General features: G+C 46.6%; 1 protein-coding gene across 1 annotated transcript; it reads right to left on the bottom strand.

Annotated features, from left to right (window-relative positions):
- Nucleotides 1-3213: 3213 nt before the first annotated feature.
- PLA2G1B (phospholipase A2 group IB) lies at nucleotides 3214-9104 on the bottom strand. Its single transcript, XM_032171491.2, has 4 exons — nucleotides 9042-9104; nucleotides 6984-7143; nucleotides 6050-6177; nucleotides 3214-3416 (listed from the first exon to the last, which is right to left on the bottom strand). The coding sequence occupies exons 1-4, from the start codon at nucleotides 9073-9075 to the stop codon at nucleotides 3292-3294; spliced, it is 447 nt and encodes a 148-aa protein (XP_032027382.1). The 5' UTR covers nucleotides 9076-9104; the 3' UTR covers nucleotides 3214-3291.
- Nucleotides 9105-11398: the final 2294 nt, after the last annotated feature.

Below are 11398 nucleotides of genomic sequence, written 5' to 3'. Positions count from 1 at the left end.
TCAACAAGTTCACAATCTGATAGCACTTCTCTGAATTATCTGGATTTGGGTTCCAAGGTCAGCTATGCCACCCAGGAATGAGTGACTTTTGGCAATCCACTGCATCTTTAAGCCAGTTTCCTCATCCATCAGATGTGGATATAACAGTACCTACAACTATAGAACTTCAAGGATGACAAGATAATTGTGCAAAAGACGTGACACCGTCTGGAGCAAACAGCATAATATATATAAGGATGCCAGTTTGAAGAGTAGGAAAAAAAGTCTCAGAGCAGACTGAATTGTAGACAGATACTAACACTAAATCATTGTCTTGTGGCCAGCCCCAAATACATTGTATCCTCAGCATTTTGTATGGTGCCTAGCCCAGAGTAAGTGTTCAATAAATAATCATTGAATGGATAAATAAAATGAGGGGCCAGGCACGGTGGCTAACGCCTGTAATCCCAGCACTTTGGGAGGCCAAGTCGGGCAGATCACGAGGTCAGGAGATCTAGAACATCCTGGCCAACATGGTGAAACCCTGTCTCTAAAATACAAAAAATCAGCTGGGCGTGGTGGGGCGTGCCTGTAGTCCCAGCTACTCAGGAGGCTGAGGCAGGGGAATCTCTCGAACCCAGGAGGCAGAGGTTACAGTAAGCCAAGATTGCACCACTACACTCTAGCCTGGTGACAGAGTGAGAATCTGTCTCAAAAAATTAAATAAATAAATAAAATGAGAGAGAAATTATGCCAAAAGGTAAGTCCACACACACTCCTTTCTTCAAATGGAAGATCTTTTACTGCCCACCACATACCCAGAAGTGGTGGCTGTTCTGTCAGTTTCCAGTGGTCTGAAACTGCTTAATGGTGCCTTTTGATAGTTCCTATGGTCTTTTCTCAGCTTTGCTTTTCTTTCTTTTTCTTTTTTGAGACAGAGTCTCACTGTGTCACCCAGGCTGGAGTGCAGTGGCGTTATCTTGGCTCACTGCAACCTCTGCCTCCCGGGTTCAAGTGATTCTTCTGTCTCAGCCTCCCGAGTATTACAGGTGCATGCCACCATGCCCAGCTAAATTTTGTATTTTTTAGTAGAGATGAGGTTTCGCCATGTTGGCCAGGCTGGTCTCGAGCTCCTGACCTGAGGTGATCTGCCCTCCTCGGCTTCCCAAAGTACTGGATTACAGGTGTGAGCCACCATGCCTGGCCTCAACTTTGCTTTTCTGCTTCAGTTCCCTTCTCTGCCTCTCCCCACTTGCTCTGGTGAATTTCTTTTTCTTTTCTTTCTTTCTTTGGCCGAGTATCACTCTGTCACCCACGCTTGAGTGCAGTGGTGCGATCTCAGCTCACTACAACCTCAGCCTCCCCGGTTTAAGCCATTCTCCTGCCTCAGCCTCCTGAGTAGTTGGGATTACAGGCCTGTGCCACCATACTCGGCTAATTTTTGTATTTTTTAGTAGAGACGGGGTTTTGCCATGTTGGCCAGGCTGATCTCAAACTCCTGGCCTCAAGTGATCTGCCCACTTAGACTTCTCAAAGTGCTGGGATTACAGGCGTGAGCCACTGTCCCTGGCCTAGTTCTGGTGAATTTCAATGTAAATATAGTCATAAATACTCATAGAGGAATTGGGCTGAAGTGACTTAGTGGTTAAAAGCTCGGGCACTGCCATCAGACAGACCTGGCCAAATCCTGATTTTGCCATTTGTGTGATCTTGGACAAATGTCTTAACTTCTCTGAATTTTTAGTTCCTCATCCATGAAATGGGAGCAAAAATATCAATATCACAGAGCTGGTTTGAACATTTAATGAGATGAGATGATCATGCAGTGGCATGATCACAGCTCACTGCAGCCTCCAACTCCTGGGCTCAGGGGATCCTTCCACTTCAGCCTCCCTAGTAGCCTGAAACAGGGTCTCACTCTTTCACCCAGGCTGGAGTGCAGTGGTGTGATCATAGCTCACTGTAGCCTCAAACTCGCGGGATTAAGAGATCCTCCTGCCTCAGCCTCTTGGGTAGCTAGGACCATAGGTGCATGCCACCATGCCAGGCTTGTTAATGTTTATTATATTTCATGACTACAATGTCAAAATTAGCTTGTAGAGCGTGGGAAGTCTTTTATTTAGAAAAGAAAGTAGTGGCTGGGCGCGGTGGCTCATGCCTTTAATCCCAGCACTTTGGGAGGCTGAGGCAGGTGGATCATGAGGTCAGGAGATCGAGACCATCCTGGCTAACACGGTGAAACCCCGTCTCTACTAAAAATACAAAAAATTAGCCGGGCGTGGTGGCAGGTGCCTGTAGATCCAGCTATTCGGGAAGCTGAGGCAGGAGAATGGTGTGAACCTGGGAGGTGGAGCTCGCAGTGAGCCGAGATCGCACCACTGCACTCCAGCCTGGGTGACAGAGCGAGACTCCATCTCAAAAAAAAAAAAAAGAAAGTCGTTGTAGAAAAATGGTTTAATACAGTTGAAAATTGAGGCAGAATCATGAGATGGGGGCAAGGTCTGGCTCAAACTAAAGCCTACCACTTCAGCCAGGGAGGGCAGTGGTTCAGCGTGTGTTTTCTGTTGTTAGACTTGCCAGGTTCAAATTCCTTCTCTGCTGCTTACTAGATGATAGCATTGGAACAGTGATCTCTCCTATTGAGCCTCAGCTTAGGAAAATAAGATTTGCTAATAGTGCCAATACCTCATAGGGCTGTCAAGAGGATTTATGGACACACAGTCCTGGTACAGAGCAAATAATCAGTAGATGGTGATTGTTAATCATTACTCAGGTTTCAAGGTGCTTGCTTGCTTCCTGGAAGTGTCTTTCTAATTCAACTTAGCTTCCAAGGCTGGAAGAAATGATACTCACAAAAGACTAGGCAGAATAGCCAGGTGCGGCGGCTTATGCATGTAATCCCAACACTTTGCAAGGCCGAGCCAGGCAGATCACTTGAGCTGAGGAGTTTGAGACCAGCCAGGGCAACATGGTGAAACTCTGTCTCTACAAAAAATACAAAAATTAGCCAGGCATGGTGGTGCATGCCTATGGTCCCAGCTACTCGGGAGGATGAGGCGGGAGGATTGCTTGAGCCCGGGAGGCGGAGGTTGCAGTGAGCCAAGGTCGCATCACTGCACTCCAGCCTGGGCCACAGAGCAAGACTCCACCTAGAAAAAAATAAATAAATAAAAATAAAAGACTAGGCAGAGACCTAGTTTATAGACAGAGAATGAAAAAATATCCAAACATGAGGTCTTTCAACAAGGTGCTTTATTGGAGGGCACAGTGTGAGATGAGGCAGATAGAGGTGATGCTTTTGAGAGGTGATATTCAACTCTGACAGTACTTCTTGGTGTCCAGGTTCTTGTGTTCCTTGTTATATGGAGCTTTTGAAAAGCAGATGGCAGCATTGCGGTCGCAGTTGCAAAGGAAGGCCTCACACTCTTTGTTTTTGCCTGGAGAGGGACGAAAGGAGAGGACTGAGCCAAGTTGGACCCTGTTTTATACAATCTGGGGCAAGAAGAATTAACTGGAATAAGCTGGCAGCCATTCCACTGATGCATATTTAGGGCTGACAGATTAAGTGAATACAAATACATCAGGATGCCCAGTTAAATTTGACTTTCAGATAAACAATGAATGCAATATTTGGGACATATAGCCCCCCCAAAATTATCCATTGCTTATCTGAAAGTCGTATTTATCTGGGCATCCTGTGTTTTGTTTTGTTTTGTTTTTTTGTTTTGTTGTTTTTTTTTTAAGACGGAGTTTCCCTTTTGTCGCCCAGGCTGGAGTGCAGTGGCGCAATCTCAGCTCACTGCAACTTCCGCCTCCTGGGTTCAAGTGATACTCCTGCCTCAGACTCCTGAGTAGCTAGGACTACAGGTGCTCGCCACCATGCCCAGCTAATTTTTGTATTTTTAGTAGAGAGCGGGTTTCATCATGTTGGCCAGGCTGGTCTTGAACTCCTAATCTCAGGTGATCGGCCTGCCTCGGCCTCCCAAAGTGCTGGGATACAGGCGTGAGCCACCGTGCCCAGCCTAGTTTCTCTACTTTAAAGCATGTACTTTAAAAATTGTGGAACATCCTTAAATGGAATACTACATAGACATTTAGAAAAATTAGGTACGCCTGCACATGGAAATTTTCCCAAATAAAAAAAGCTAGTGTATGCCCCAAAAATCTGAAGGAATATGTAACTGGTTATCTTTGGGTAGTAGGATTATAGATGCCTTCCACTTTCCATAATCGATATTTATGTAGAGTTTGAAGTTGCATTACTTTTGGCTTGTTTACTTTTGTAACCAAAATAAACAATAAGATTACAGTTAAAATGCATTTAAACTTTATTACATATGATTTATGTATCTCTGCTTACCTTCAGGAATCTTATTTTGTTTCTCTCCAATCCTTTATTTTATTTACTTATTTTTTTGAGACAGAGTCTTGCTGTGTCACCCAGGCTGGAGTGCAGTGGTGTGATCTCGGCTCACTGCAACCTCTGCCTCCCAGGTTCAAGCAATTCTCTTGCCTCAGCCTCCCGAGTAGCTGGGACTACAGGCATGCATCACTACACCCAGCTAATTTTTGTATTTTTAGTAGGATAGGGTTTCACCATATTGACCAGGCTGGTCTCGAACTTCTCACCTCAAGTAGTCCACCCACCTTGGGCTTCCAAAGTACTGTGATTACAGGCTTGAGTCATTGTGCCCAACTGAGTTATTTTAATTAATATGAACAAACATCCTCTAATGCAGGTTTCTTGTCCTAGTTGCAAACATTAAGAAGAAACGTGTGTGTGTGTGTGTGTGTGTGTGTGTGTGTGTATTTCCCTGGGGAGAGGGTTCATAGCTTTCATCAGATTTGTAAATTTGGCCTTCTAAAGTGGAGCAAGAGGATGTATAAGCAAATTAAGCCATATTATTCAGTGATTAAAATAGTAACAATGGAAAAAACAGTAACAATAAAGGTTTGAGGCAATATGAAATAGTCATGACAAGGTGATAAGTGAAAAGGCAGAATGCAAGATTGTATTTATTCTGCAAAGCTGTCAAGATTGTTTTAAAAAAAGAAAAAGAAAGTTTATATCTAGGCTATGCATTCATCAGTTATTTATTGAGCACCTACTATATGTCAGGCACTGCTCTAGATCTGGGGATATAGCAATAAAGAAAATAGACAGTAATCGGCCAGGCACGGTGGCTCATGCCTATAATTCCAGCACTTTGGGAGACCGAGGCAGGCAGATCACTTGAGGTCAGGAGTTTGAGACCAACCTGGGCAACATGGTAAAACCCCATCTCTGCTAAAAATACAAAAAAGTAGCTGAGCATGGTGGTGCAAGCTTGTAATTCCAGCTACTCAGGAGGCTTAGGCAGGAGAATCGCTTGAACCCGGGAGGCGGAGGTTGCAGTGAGCTGAGCGGAGTTTGCAGTGATGGAGTGAGACTCTGTCTCAAAAAAGAAAGGAAGAAAATAGGCAGTAATCCCTGTTCTGTGGATCTTACATTCTGTTGGAAAGGTGGAATGTAAAGAAATAAGTGGCCGGGCATGGTGGCTCACGCCTGTAATCCCAGCACTTTGGGATGCCAAGGTAGGAGGATTGCTTGAAGCCAGGAGTTCAAGACAAGCCTGGCCAATGTAGTGAGACCCAGTCTCTACAAAAAAAGTTTTTAAATTAGCCAGGCATGGTGGTGCACGCTTGTAGTCCCAGCTACTTGGGAAGCTGAGGTCAGCAGATCCCTTGAGCTCAGGAGGTTGAGGCTGCAGTGAGCTATGGTTGCACCACTGTGCTCATGCCTGGGTGACAGAGCAAGACCCTGTCTCTACACAACAAAAAAAAACCCAAACCATCACTACTTACAAGCTGTGTGATTTTGGGCAAATAGCTCAGCCTTCTGAGCCTCGGTTTTCTTATCTGTTAAGTGAGGATAATTGTACCTATCCCATAGTGTTGTTGTGAGGATTAAAGGAGACACTGCCCAGAACCAAGAAAATGATCACTAAGTCATGGCTGTTGTTACTATTATTTCCCCCCAGCCTGCTGAGAACCTACTAGAATTCATAGGTCAAGGAAGGGGTAAACCTACTGCTACAGGTGATCTCCGAGCCAGAGCACGAGTATGAGTAGGTGTTGGTGTACGGGTTGTCCAGCAGAAATTTACAGCCGTCTACCTTCTTGGCCTGGTCGTAGCAGTTGTCATGTGTCTGGCAGCACCTGGAAAGTGGGAGGGGCAGCTGAGATAGGAGTAAGTGGAGAGCTAAATAGGTCACCCCTCACCTGCCCACTCTCAGGAACAGGTGGGGATGACTTCGCCAAGATGCTTCAGGAGAAATGATCCTATGGCTTGAAAAAAATATAAGTCCTTTTATCATATATTTATTGGAAGCATTTTTTTTTTGAGACAGAGTCTTGCTCTGTTGCCCAGGCTGGACTGCAGTGGCACGACCTTGGCTCACTGAAACCTCCAACTCAGTCTCCCAAGTAGCTGGGGTTACAGGTGCTCGTCACCACGTCCGGCTAATTTCTGTATTTTTTAGTAGAGACAGAATTTCACCATGTTGGCCAGGCTGGTCTTGAACTCCTGACCTCAAGTGATCCGCCCACCTCAGCCTCCCAAAGTGCTGGGATTACAGGCATGAGCCACCGCGCCTGGCTTGAAAGTGATTTTTAACATGGTTGCAAGAATACAGTAAAAGCCTGTATTCAGAAGGTGCAGTGACACTTAACCACTGCTAGAAAATGACACGTGGATAGTTGCTGTGATGTTTACTGTTGCCACATTCTGCCACCGGAGGGCAGCATCGCCCACTGTTTTGCACGTCGGTCATTGTTTCCATCTCTAACGGGGAGGATTCGCTACAGGATCCTCTTGGAACATATTTCTTTATTTGACAAGAGGTGAAAATATGTTATCCTTAACAGATATGCAAGTCCCCTTTGTATGCCTCGTGAGATCCTTGGCGGGTGCCCCGCCCCGCCCCCGGCAGGCACTCCAGTTTTCCGCCAGGCGGATCACTTACTTGTCCAATTCATCCACGGGGGTGCCTGAGCCCCCCAAGCCACAGTAGCAGCCGTAGTTGTTGTATTGCAAGTAGGGGTCACTCCCCGGGATCACGCACTTGATCAGTTTGCGGAACTGCCACACGGCCCGAGGGCTGATGCCGCTGTCGGCGGCGGCCCCTGCAAGAAGACATAGCCAGAGTTCAAATCGCTCGGCCAGCACCCTGGGGACACACTGCCTTCCTGCGCCCTCCGGCCCCACGCTGCCTCCCTGACCCCTGCCAGCTGCCTCCTCTGAAGACCGTTGGACCCAGGAACTTGGTAAAGTGAAAGTGGGTAGAGGTTTTTTTTTATGAAAACTTTATATATATAAAGTTTATATATATGTGTGTGTGTGTATATATATATATATATATATATTTTTTTTTTTTTTTTTTTTTCTTCTTTTTCTTCTTCTTCTTTTTGGTTTTTCACTTTCTTGTGTTGGCTGGAGTGCAGTGGTGCAGTCATGGCTCACTGCAACTCAGCCTCCTAAGTAGCTGGGACTACAGGCATGGGCCACCACACCCCAGTAATTTTTTGTGTTGTTTGTAGATACGGGGTTTTGCCATATTGCCCAGGCTGGTCTCTGGGCTCCTGGGCAATAGGGCAAAAGGGATCCTATCGCCTCAGCCTCCCAAAGTATGCTAGGATTACAGGCATGTGCCACCCAGCTAGGCCTGATAGTTGTTTTTTTTTTTTTTTTGAGATGGAGTCTCGCTCGTTGCCCAGGCTAGAGTGCAGTGGTGCAATCTCAGCTCACTGCAAGCTCCACCTCCCAGGTTCATGCCATTCTCCTGCCTCAGCCTCCCTAGGCCAGATAGTTTTAAACTATCGCATTGCTTATCCAGTGAATATTTATTGAGCACTTACTACGTGCCAGGCTCCGTCCTGGGAGCTAGAGATATAGCAGTGAACAGATATAATAATAATAATAATAATAATCTCTAATCTCATGGAGCTTACAACCTAGTGGGAGAGAAAAACAATAAATAATAAATGTGATAAGGCCGGGCGCAGTGGCTCACACCTGTAATCCCAGCACTTTGGGAGGCTGAGGTAGACGGATCATGAGGTCAGGAGATCGAGACCATCCTGGCCAACACGATGAAACCCCATCTTTATTAAAAATACAAAAAAAATTAGCCAGGCATGGTGGCGGGTGCCTTTAGTCCCAGCTACTGGGGAGGCTGAGGCAGGAGAATGGCGTGAACTGGGAGGCAGAGCTTGCAGTGAGCCGAGATCACGCCACTATACTCCAGCCTTGGTGACAAAGCAAGACTCTGTCTCAAAAAATAAAAAAAAAATAAAATAAATGTGATAAGTAAGGAAACTGGATACTGCATTAGAAAGGGGAAAAGTAGAGCAGGATGAGGAGAATGTAAAAGGGAGTTCACCCAGCCTGGCCAACATGGTGAAAACCGGTCTCTACCAAAAAAATACAAAAAAATTAGCCGGGCATGGTGGTGTGTGCCAGCTACTTGAGAGCTACAAGTCCCAGCTACTTGAGAGGCCGAGGCAAGAGAATTATTTGAACCCAGGAGACGGAGGTTGTAGTGATCTGAGATCACGCCACCGCACTCCAGCCTGGGCGATGGAGTGAGCCCCCATCTCAAAAATAAAATAAAGTAAAATAAAAATAAAAATAAAAATAAATAAAATAAATGGGAGATTGGCCTAACTACTTAGTTGACTAAGGTGGGAGGGTCACTTGAGCCCACGAGTTGGAAGCTGCGGTGAGCTATGATCGTGCCACTGAACTCCAGCCTGGGTGATAGAGCAAGACCCCGTCTGGAAAAAAGAAAATAAAGGCAAGCTTTCTTAGCTCAGGCAATCTGAGTTCAGACTTGCAGGTTGAAAAGGTGCCAGCCTTGAGGGAACCCCAATAGAGGAGCCCTTAAGCCCCACTGGGAACCTCGAATTGAGACTGTGGGGCTGGCCAGTCCTGTCTGCTGTGGCCTCTGGCCCCCATTCTGGAGGAGTGAGATCTTAGCTCACTTGGGAGAGAAAGGCGGGTGGAGCTGGGGAGACTTGCCTACCTGTGAGCAGCACAGCTAGCACAAGGAGTTTCATCTTGCAGTCAAGGAGGCGAGAAAAGAACTGAGATGACCAGTCTCAGGTGTAGTCTTATAGTCAGTCTCCACACACCCCCGCCCAGATAAGGCTGGAGTGTTTGCTTTGCTCTTGGCTGAGTCTGGGGCTGGCCTTGAATCTGTCTGTTGCAGGAATGACCCTGACGATTTTCCAGCATGGGATCACTGGAAAATATGTTATGCATTTGTCCTTAGGACTGTTAACCAAAGGGATGGTTTCTGGAGTTTTCAGATGTTACAGTCTTGACCCTCATACCCACCACTTTGTACTCAGCCCAGCTTCATGGGCTGGTTGGGGAAAGCAAAGCTGTCAGTTCAGTCGGACGCTGGGATAAGGGAGACAAGAAGGAAGTGCAGCCTGGGCAACATAGAGAGACCTCATCTCTAAAAAAAAAAAAAACCTGTTAACCAGGTGTGGTGGTGGATTGCACCTGTGATCCCAGCAACTCAGGAGGCTGAGGTGGGAGGATCTCGTGAGCCAGGGAGGTCAAGGCTGCAATGAACCGTGATTGAGCCTCTGCGGCAGAGTGAGACCTTATTTCAAAAAAAAAGAAAAAGAAAAAGAAAAAGAAAAAAAGAAAAGAAAAAAGATTGCTGCCTGCAGCCTCATGTCTTATCAAGTGCCTGAATCTGTGCACTGAGTCTGGTTGAATAGTCCCATCAGTCATGCACCTTGCAGATGAAGAGACAGGTTCAGAGAGTTGCGGTAACTTGCCCAAGGTCACACAGTTGGCAAATGACAAAATAGGGCTCCAGTTTAGATCTGTCTGATTCCAAGGCAGAGGTTTTATTTTTTTCCACTACTCCCCTCTGCAGTGTGGCTTTGTGAGAAAAACCTGGGCTTTGGATTCCAAAAGCCTGGGTCTGAATTATAGAATACTAAAGGGCATTAGAACTGTCATATCAGAGGCCAGTCGTGGTGGCTCATGCCTGTAATCCCAGCACTTTGGGAGGCCGAGGCTGGCAGATCACCTGAGGTGGAGAGTTCGAGACCGGCCTGACCAACATGGAGAAACCCTGTCTCTACTAAAAACACAAAATTAGCCAGGCATGGTGGCACATGCCTGTAATCCCAGCTACTCAGGAGGCTGAGGCAGGAGAATGGCTTGAACCCTGGAGGCGGAGGTTGCGGTGAGCTGAGATCACGCCATTGCACTGCAGCCTGGGGAACAAGAGCAAAACTCCATCTCAAAAAAAAAAAAACCTGTCACATCACATATCTATTTATTTATATGTATTTTTTGAGACGGAGTCTTGCTCTGCTGCCTAGGCTGGAGTGCAATGGCACGATCTCGGCTCACTGCAAGCTCCGCCTCCCAGGTTCACGCCATTCTCCTGCCTCAGCCTCCCAAGTAGCTGGGACTACAAGCACCCACCACCACGCCCGGTTAATTTTTTTTTTTTGTATTTTTAGTAGAGATGGGGTTTCACCGCGTTAGCCAGGATGGTCTCCGTCTCCTGACCTCATGATCCACCCGCCTTGGCCACCCAAAGTGCTGGGATTGCAGGCGTGAGCCACTGCACCCGGCCAAATATCTATATAACATTGTTTAGCTGAAATTCACATAACATTAACCATGTTTAAGTAAACAATTCAGTGGCATTTAGTACCTTCACAGTGTTGTGCAACCATCACCTCTATGGGGTTCCAGAACATTTTCATCACTCCAGAAGGAAACCCTGTACCCGTTAGCAGTCACACTCCCTCAGCCCCTGGTGACTGCTAATCTGCTTCTCTCTCTCTCTTTTTTTTTTTGAGACAGGAGTTTCGCTCTTGTCGCCCAGGCTGGAGTGCAATGGCATGATCTTGGCTCACTGCAACCTCCGCCTCCCAGGTTCAAGCGATTCTCCTGCCTCAGCCTCCCGTGTAGCTGGGAATTACAGGCGCCTGCCAGCATGCCTGGATAATTTTTGTAGTTTTAGTAGAGACAAGGTTTCACCATGTTGGTCAGGCTGCTCTCAAACTCCCGACCTCAGGTGATCCACACCTCAGCCTCCCAAAATGCTGGGTTTACAGGCATGAGCCACCGTGCCTGGCCTCTGATCTGCGTCTCTCTATATAGATTTATAATTGGTTAACTTGGTGCTCTTCTGTTCCTATGTCACCTCTACAACAACCCTGTGGGATAAGGAGGGCCTGGTTATTTAATTTATTTATCTTTTTTTTTTTTTTTTGAGACAAAGTCTCGCTCTGTTCCCCAGGCTGATGTGCAGTGACACGATCATAGCTCACTGCAGCCTCAACCTCCTGGGCTCAAGCAATCCTCCCACCTTAGCCTCCCGATTAGTGGGGACTACAGACA

The sequence above is a fragment of the Hylobates moloch genome, unplaced genomic scaffold (assembly GCF_009828535.3).
Source record: "Hylobates moloch isolate HMO894 unplaced genomic scaffold, HMol_V3 SCAFFOLD_12, whole genome shotgun sequence".
NCBI classification, from domain to species: Eukaryota; Metazoa; Chordata; class Mammalia; order Primates; family Hylobatidae; genus Hylobates; species Hylobates moloch.
This window is presented reverse-complemented; position numbering and strand designations above follow the sequence as displayed.

Excerpts from the sequence above, each read along its gene's own strand:
- PLA2G1B (XM_032171491.2), bottom strand. The coding sequence starts at position 9,075 with ATGAAACTCCTTGTGCTAGCTGTGCTGCTCACAG. Across the intron at positions 6,178-6,983 it reads CCCGTGGATGAATTGGACAA|GTGCTGCCAGACACATGACA; the intron begins GTAAGTGATCCG and ends CCCACTTTCCAG. Across the intron at positions 3,417-6,049 it reads CTCGGAGATCACCTGTAGCA|GCAAAAACAAAGAGTGTGAG; the intron begins GTAGGTTTACCC and ends GTCCCTCTCCAG.